The sequence below is a fragment of the Danio aesculapii genome, chromosome 5, assembly GCF_903798145.1.
Source record: "Danio aesculapii chromosome 5, fDanAes4.1, whole genome shotgun sequence".
Classification (NCBI taxonomy): Eukaryota; Metazoa; Chordata; class Actinopteri; order Cypriniformes; family Danionidae; genus Danio; species Danio aesculapii.
In genome coordinates this window covers 49,645,955-49,653,847 of record NC_079439.1, presented here as the reverse complement: position 1 = coordinate 49,653,847, position 7,893 = coordinate 49,645,955, and the positions used below count along the sequence as shown (strand labels likewise).

Here is a 7,893-nt window from a genome sequence, read left to right as displayed (position 1 = left end):
TTGTTTCAAACCCATATTTCAGTTCCTCATATTTCACACACATATTATGTTTATATATATATATATATATATATATATATATATATATATATATATATATATATATATATATATTAAACTAAGATAATAAAAAAGTATTTAAAAAATAGATAATAGGTAGCGTTGTAAAATTAAAACATTTTTAAACACAATAATCCTCATTTTCCTTCCATATTTTAATTTAACAGGATTTAAAAATATGTAATTAGTTCAATTTTCAATAAATTGTAAAATTGTGTTTCAAGTGGACATGCGTTTTTGATAACTAAAACATTAAAACTAGTCTGGACACTGATCTCCATTATGATCAGCGAGTCTGGATACATGACAATTTATAAAAGTAATCCAGAAAGAAAAAAAAAACTATATAAATGGAATTTGGGAAAGGGCTTTAGGTGAAATAAATATTGTTTGTTATTGCTGTGATCTTATTCTGTGAAATATGATTTTGGAACTTTGTTTTAATATGAAACCTGTGATCATTTACACTTTTTACACAGTGTGAAAACCTCATATTTCACACATATTGTCATTTTAACATCATTGCAGATGTAAAGCTCAAGTTTTTTTCTTTTTCTGTAAGTGTATGGGATTTACTGTGTGTGTCTGTTTTCTTCAATGCATACAGAAGTACTCTGTATATGTACATTGTGCCTGTATGATATTTATACAATTCTGTTTTAATGCATAAAACAGAATGGTTCCTTTTATGATCTACACCTATTATTTATGAATCCAATATTGTTTTCAAAATGACTGTAAATTACAAAAGAGTAATACAATTAAAATATGACATACTTAAAAATGCAAATGAATATTGCAGAACAAGATATGAATTAAACATGAAGGTTCATAATGCGTTTGAACATACCTCAGATATTTCTCAGATTGTCCTATCCTAAAGTCAAGCACCTCTTTCTTAGCACTCCATTTTCATGTGCGAACAGCTCTGATGTGCACAACATCTGAGATAAAATGAACAATTTGTAGCAATATAGAAAAAAAATTAACCAATGACAAGGCATGCAGTCAAATTAAAGGTGCTCTGATCTCAGTTTATACCTGTCACTGCATCATGCTTTCACAAGGGGGCAGTCACTTCTGTTCAAATGTCCTGATGTGAGCTCCGTCCTCAAATCATTATGGAGTTTATTTAATTGCATTAGATTTGACATTTCAAACACTGTGCATTCTCAGACACTCTATAATATATATTAGAAACATAAATATGATCATAGCTCCCATTCTCCTCTCTATGTAAAACAATATATAGATGTGAATTACACAAACATGTAAATGTCTAAGTAGTTAGTTTGCAAGTAACACTTCCATGCATTGCATATGAACTGTTCTGGAGTGCATTTGCATTATGTAAAATCAAGTATAGCCTTTGAAAACAGCCCTCAGTGCGAAACCAAAGCATCCAGATTTGTTAGCTTCCTCAAGCGTCCGTGCTTTCAGTCTATTCATTTCTGGACAAAAAGAACAAGGTTAGGTCACCCATTATTACAAGTTCTCATTATTTATTTTGCTGCTCTCAACTGAGCTAACACAATAATGAAACTCTCATTATTTAGCACAGACAGTGGAGCGGTCATTAAAAAGATACCTTTTGAGAAGATTCGCTTGTTCGGGCACTGGGAACGATGACCCTCAGTGGGCCTCGGATGAAATGCTTTGAGTGAATGGAGTCTTCTTAGGGAAAGAAAAGAGCCTCTTCGCCTGTTTGTTTTGGAATTTGTCTCATTGATCCAAGAGCGGCAACTGAAAGAGGAGGCCAGTATCGACAATAGCACTCAGGACAACATTACACTAGCGAGAACCATTCACTGTGCGAATTCATGTTATTCACAGTAATTCCGCCATTACAAAACTGCCCATTTTAAGAAAAAAAACTCTGTAAATTATGTGATTTATGTGACAACAAGACTTTAAGTTTTCTTGACAATCATTTATTAAACAAACTGAAAAATAATAAATAAAGATAAGTACTTAAAATGCATTAGACCGACAGATCAGTTCAGGCCCAAGGGTTTTAAAACAGATACGTCTCTACTGGAATACTGAAGAAAAGAAAAGTGATTTGTCTACAATATCTCAGTATGGATCAGTCATGAGCCTCGTACACTGTTATTTGGCATTAAGGTCAGAAATGTTAACATACATGTTTACTGAAAAAAAATGTATAAAGGTGTTGTATTTAGTAACAATTTAATAATATTTATTTGTAATTAATTTTTGTCATTTTTTCAGATTTTTAATGGTGGGGAAAATCATAATAAGGCAGTGAACTAAATCCTAAAGGTTAAGACTAAATTGCCCATTGTTGATTAATAAAAGATGTGAATGTTTACAACTAAAATAAACTTTGAGTCCTTCAATGTTCACAGCTTGATAATCAACAACTGAAATAAAAAAAGGCTTCAGCATATACACAAATATAGATTGTGCTGTTGATGATAAAAGTCCCTGGAGAATTGATTCAACTGATATTTGTTAATGCAAAGAGCTGTAGATTTGTTAAAATAAAATCCATCAGAATAACAATCAAAAATCAGGCAGGATCAATACATTCATTGTCTGCGTACCCTCCTAAAACTCAAAACAGAGGGTGAGAATAAGACTTTTACAGTAGGTTAACACTAAAAAAAGACAAAAAAATAAGACATAAAAAAAACATACCTGATATGCCTCTGTGCAGTTTTTGTAACTGTAGTGCCCAATCTTACAATAATAAGGCGGACCTCATTAAACAATGTTTCTTTGTGATCAAGCCGCATGTTCTCTTTTGGCTTGTGCCTCTGCATGTGTGCTTCCGATTTCCAGCGGGAAATACTGTACACACTCATGGGGGAATACAAGCATACTTGGCACCTTCACATGAAACAAATCCAATCCTGTTACTTGATGCATTACAGAAAATCAATAAGCTCCATCCAGAAACATGGAGCCCACTTAGAGGATGTGTTTGAAGTCACTGGACCCGAAATTCAAAGTGAAACATCTGACCGGTTAAATGATGGGGAAGGGTATCAGATGAGCAGAGGCCACTGCTTTAGACAGTTTTTTTTTTGTTAGCTTTTATACTTGATCAAAATGCCCTTTTTAGATTTACCCACCAGCAGCAGGGGTCACTGGGAGCCTGCAGGCACTGATGTTAACACACAAACCGTCACTCTCACATGCGCGTGCGTGCTCACACACACTTAAATTATCTCTCAGTCTTCTTCAGTCAAATGAAACACTCCTGGCGAGAAAGCTGGCTTCAGACCCTCAGACAAAAGACAAATAAATACACCTTTAATACGCACATTTCTCCTGGATGAATCCCCTCACTTCACTCTCCCAGCTTGACTAAAAACACTGTTTTGACTTCACGTACCAACAATGAAAACCTCTCGTACAGCAGAACCCAGTATCTACTTTGGAGAAGTATAACAGCTTTAAAAAAATCTCAAACAACTTAAAAAAAACGTCATTCTTATGAAATTCATTAAAAATTAAATCAAGTACATCAAAGACCATGAGTGATCCCTTCCTACCAACCTTTTGGTGGCTCAAAAAAGTCAGCATTTCAAGGTCTCCTTCAGTTGGCATCCTCGTTCATTGATGCATCGATGATTATTAAAGTGAGTGAATTATGACTGTTGTCGTTTGTGAATTTGTTAGGTTAAAACAATGGTCCTTCAGAGAAGAACCCTGACTGATATGGTTGTAGGAAAGGGGAATGTTTGAGTGCCTCGTGCTGCACAGTTCAGTCGAAACAAGCCCTTCAAGATGCTATGCAGCCATCAGATACTGGTGGTAGAAGAGGCCGAAGAGAGAGGTGGAGAACAGACACGCAGCGATCCACCAAGTGAAGAAAGACAGAAGCCCTCGAAAAAGCAAGGGGGAGAAAACAGTTCTCAGCCCCCCAAGTGCAACCGACAGCTGGGCCACAGTTTGAGAGGCCTCCATCTGGCTTTGCCCCACCTCGGCAGGGCTAGAGTCCTCGTTTGATAGACACGGCAAACTCTCTTCAGGGTAAATTACCCACGAGTGTCCACCTGGGGGTTGAAAGAGGAGTCTAAAAAATTTCAAGAAACCCAACGGGGCCGATCGAGATTGTGTCAAGAAGAACTTCAATGCACTTACCTAATGTCTTTAGCAGCAAAGTAGTATGTAACAGCATCACAAGAGGCGCGATGTACTGTAGAGCTATTACACACAGGTAGTAAAAGACTCGGGCCACCTGTGTGAGGGAAAACAAATTTGCAGTTAAAACACTTAGGCAAATTTTGTTCAAAACAAGCAGCTTGGTGGGAGAGGAGCTCATCAAACAGACTTGCTGAAACCATCACTGGGAGCTTAAGTACAGAGGGAGGCTGCGAGCATATGATTCTGCAGCAGATGTAAGACCAGACACCCCTGCGACTCTACAGCCATTTGCGAGTCTCACTTATGGCTTGGAACATCAAACGGGCTCTTTTCCTCAGCTCCAGCTGTGGAGTGCTGTGGGTTTTGATCCTTGCGCTCCACTAAACTCAAATAGCCTCCTCATTTTGGAGCTTTGAGGGCAACAATGCCACGCAGTCCTTTTTCATACCGACATATTTCCACCTTTGAGGAATGTCGACACTGTAATGTAGGCCTCTAGAGTAGACACCACAAGAGGGTCTCTGAGTGCATTTATTAACCAGTATCAGATCAAACATCACAAGAACAATCCACTGAAGATGCTCGGGATAGGGGCCAAAACTAAAAGATGCCTTTGTGTTCGACAATGTAATTGAAAATTATCAACATTATTCTGACTACTTGCTGTCTTTGGGATTTTTGATATAATGATATGTCGTTTATCTGAAAGATGTAACAAAAGAAAAAGTGTTAAAAGTCCATGTACCATTTTTTGGAGGTCAACAGTACTAATGCGTCCTGCTTCCTTCTTCATTTGTAAGACGCCCTTCTGGGCCAAGTTGAGGTAGGCCTGGAGATGATGCCGCATCATGGCTAGTCTCAGCACACAGAGAAGCAGGATCACCCACAGACGCAATGTGTCGTACGTCTTTTCAGACATTCTGCACGCAGATGAAGAAGAGTGACATACTCAATCAGTGCCAGTAAAATGAGCCCCAACTTTGGCATTTGACTTGAGTAATGAGAGTTAAACAAAAGTCTCAAAGGAAAAAAAAAAATAACTTCAAGTAAACAGGAAGAACATCTTTTACTATCACAATGTGAGGCATTTATGTATGAAAAAATTTGAAGAAAACTGCATCTCATGGCTTGATTGCCTGGCAGTGCTGGGAAGGATATTTTGTAACCATTTGCACTACTTTATTAATTCATCCGATTAACTTTTATTACTTTTTTATTACTTCGAAGACCTTATGGCTATTTGAGCCAATTGTATGAGTCGACATTTTGATTGTGTTAAAATGAACCTATTAGACTTGATCTGAATAAATATCAAAATCAAAAAGTGGTAGTTCACCCAAAAATACAATTCTGTCATCATGAATCCTCCTGAGTAACATTTACTTGGTTCAGAGGGTATTTGGTCTCTAAACAAGGGCAAACAGGTTGGTAATAAGTAAAGCTGCTGTTTGTGGAGTTGCATAATCATCCTCTGCTGAGATTTTGAGAGATTCAATGTATTATATTTCAGCTGATAAAAAAAACATTATAAACAAATGTTATTGTAAGGAAGATAATTAAACCATATTAATAAGTAAATAGGGGCTGCACAGTGGCACAGTGGATAACTGGGTAGGCTAAATTGTCCATGACGTATGTGTGTGAATTAGTGTGTATGGATGTTTCCCAGTGATGGGTTGCAGCTGGAAGGGCATCCGCTGCATTCAACATGTGCTGGATAAGTTGGCGGTTCATTCCGCTGTAGCAAGCCCATATTAATAAAGGGACTAAGCCAAAAAGAAAATGAATGAATGAATAATAAGTAAATAGAGTTAATAATTAAACGTTTCTTAAAACTTTTATTGAAATATATTGTTAGTGATTGTAAGGGTGTTGGCCCAATTGGGTATAGCTTTGCATGTATAAAGGAAAATTAAGCAGATACAGCGCAGATATCCTGTCTAAGGCTGTGACTGAAGTCAGTTGTAGTTTGTGTTTCTCTTCTGTGTTTCTGTTTATTAACAGCAGGTGTTCATCATCAGTGCTCAATCATCACCTAATTAATCATTTCATTGTCTCATTAACTTGAGTAACTTTAACTCAATTTAGAGATGGACCAAATACTTTCTAAACCAGTGGTCCTCAACCTTTTTATCACCACGGACCACGGATTTTTACTGTAGACCGGAAGGGTGTGGGGAGTTTCTAGGCGACCATCAACCGTTTTCTCAGTGGAAGACAAGCTGACAAAACATTGTAAACATTCATGAATTGATTTATTTATGAAAAAAATTACAAAACACCGTAGTGTTTGGGTGTTCTGTGTTTGTCTGAGATAATTAATCTTAGTAAAATGTGTATATTCCATACAAGCTGATCAGTCAATTCTTGTCACGCGACTTGTGGGATTCATTCAACTAGGTGCATCTCTGGAAGGCGCGAGAGCGTCACGCCGCCATTGGAAACAACAAACTTGAGCAAACTCTAGAAAAGACGCTATATGCGAACGGCCCCCTAAAAGGCCGCCATCATTTGGGATTCACCTGATTTGTTGACAAATGGGTTGCGGATTCATTCTTTGGCAGTTCATGGGTCCTTCACTGGGCCTTCTCCCCTTAGTAAAGACACTTTCTAAAGACGTCTGTTTCCTACTAATTTTGCTGCTTGTGGGTTAAATTTGGGCGCTCAAGTGACCAAGATGTAACCGAGAAAATACGGTCACTTTTCAAAATAAAAGACGGCTCAGACTCAAATAATCAATAAAATTGAAATAATTAATCATTTCTTGTGCGGCCCGGTAATTTACTCGGGTATTTTACTCAGAAGATTTACAGTCACCATTCATTTGTTCAATTGCTGTTTTAGATTCTTTCTTCTGTTGAACACAAAAGAAGACATTTTGAAAAAAAAAACTGTAAACCAACCATTGACTTCCATAGTATTTGGTTTTCCTATTATGGGAGTCAGAGGTTACATAATTTTAGCTTTCTTCAAAACATCTGCTTTTGAATTATACAGAACTAATAAAAGTTTGGAACCACCTGAGGGTGATTTAATAGTAGGTAAATTTCCATTTTTAGGTGAACTATCCATTTAAGATCCACTACTCAACCTAACCCTCAGTGGGACATAAACATGTGAAATGTTCAAATGAGATTCTATGAATTCCACAAAGAGTAAATGGTTACTAATTTCCACAAAAGCCCATTAATTTGCCCTTTGCAGTCTTAGTTGTGCCAAACAAATCCATCTCAAGGGCAGAATGAATTATTATAAATTATACCTTATACCTGTAGATAAAAAATGCAAATAATCTTTCTTTACAATACTGTGAACCAATGAAACAAGTCAAATAACACCAGAAATGCGTATAAAAATGTTATACTTTGAGGTAAGTTTCCTTAATTTGATAAACTAGTAATGTGAGGTACTCACAAAGGCACATTGTCTTTCCCAAATGTGGGATTTGTTATGTAATCCTTTGTTATGGGCTTCACCCATAGCAGTACCATGATTAAGGGGGCCAAGAAGTTGATATGCAGCAAAGTCCTGAAATATGAATGCATAAAAACAACCGATTAGTCGTCATCACAGACAAGAGCATCAATATTAGTGAAGCATCAAATGTCATAAAATACCACAGCTTTAAATATAGCATTTCCCAAGCACAAAAAGCATGGATGTAATCCTGGCCAAAAAGAGGTATAACTCTAAGCCCCATAGTGTCATGAGAGCAGG

At 36.9% G+C, this 7,893-nt stretch overlaps 1 protein-coding gene across 1 annotated transcript in view; it reads right to left on the bottom strand.

The window, feature by feature from the left end:
* Nucleotides 1–1,981: 1,981 nt before the first annotated feature.
* Nucleotides 1,982–7,893, bottom strand: part of tmem161b (transmembrane protein 161B) — a 42,994-nt gene continuing 37,082 nt past the window's right edge. Inside the window, exons 9-12 of the mRNA XM_056458395.1 lie at nt 7,591–7,704; nt 4,922–5,096; nt 4,174–4,270; nt 1,982–4,085 (exon numbers count right to left, since the gene is read on the bottom strand). Of these exons, the coding sequence (XP_056314370.1) occupies nt 3,820–4,085; nt 4,174–4,270; nt 4,922–5,096; nt 7,591–7,704 (652 nt within the window). The 3' untranslated portion in view covers nt 1,982–3,819. The remainder of the gene's footprint in view (nt 4,086–4,173; nt 4,271–4,921; nt 5,097–7,590; nt 7,705–7,893) is intronic.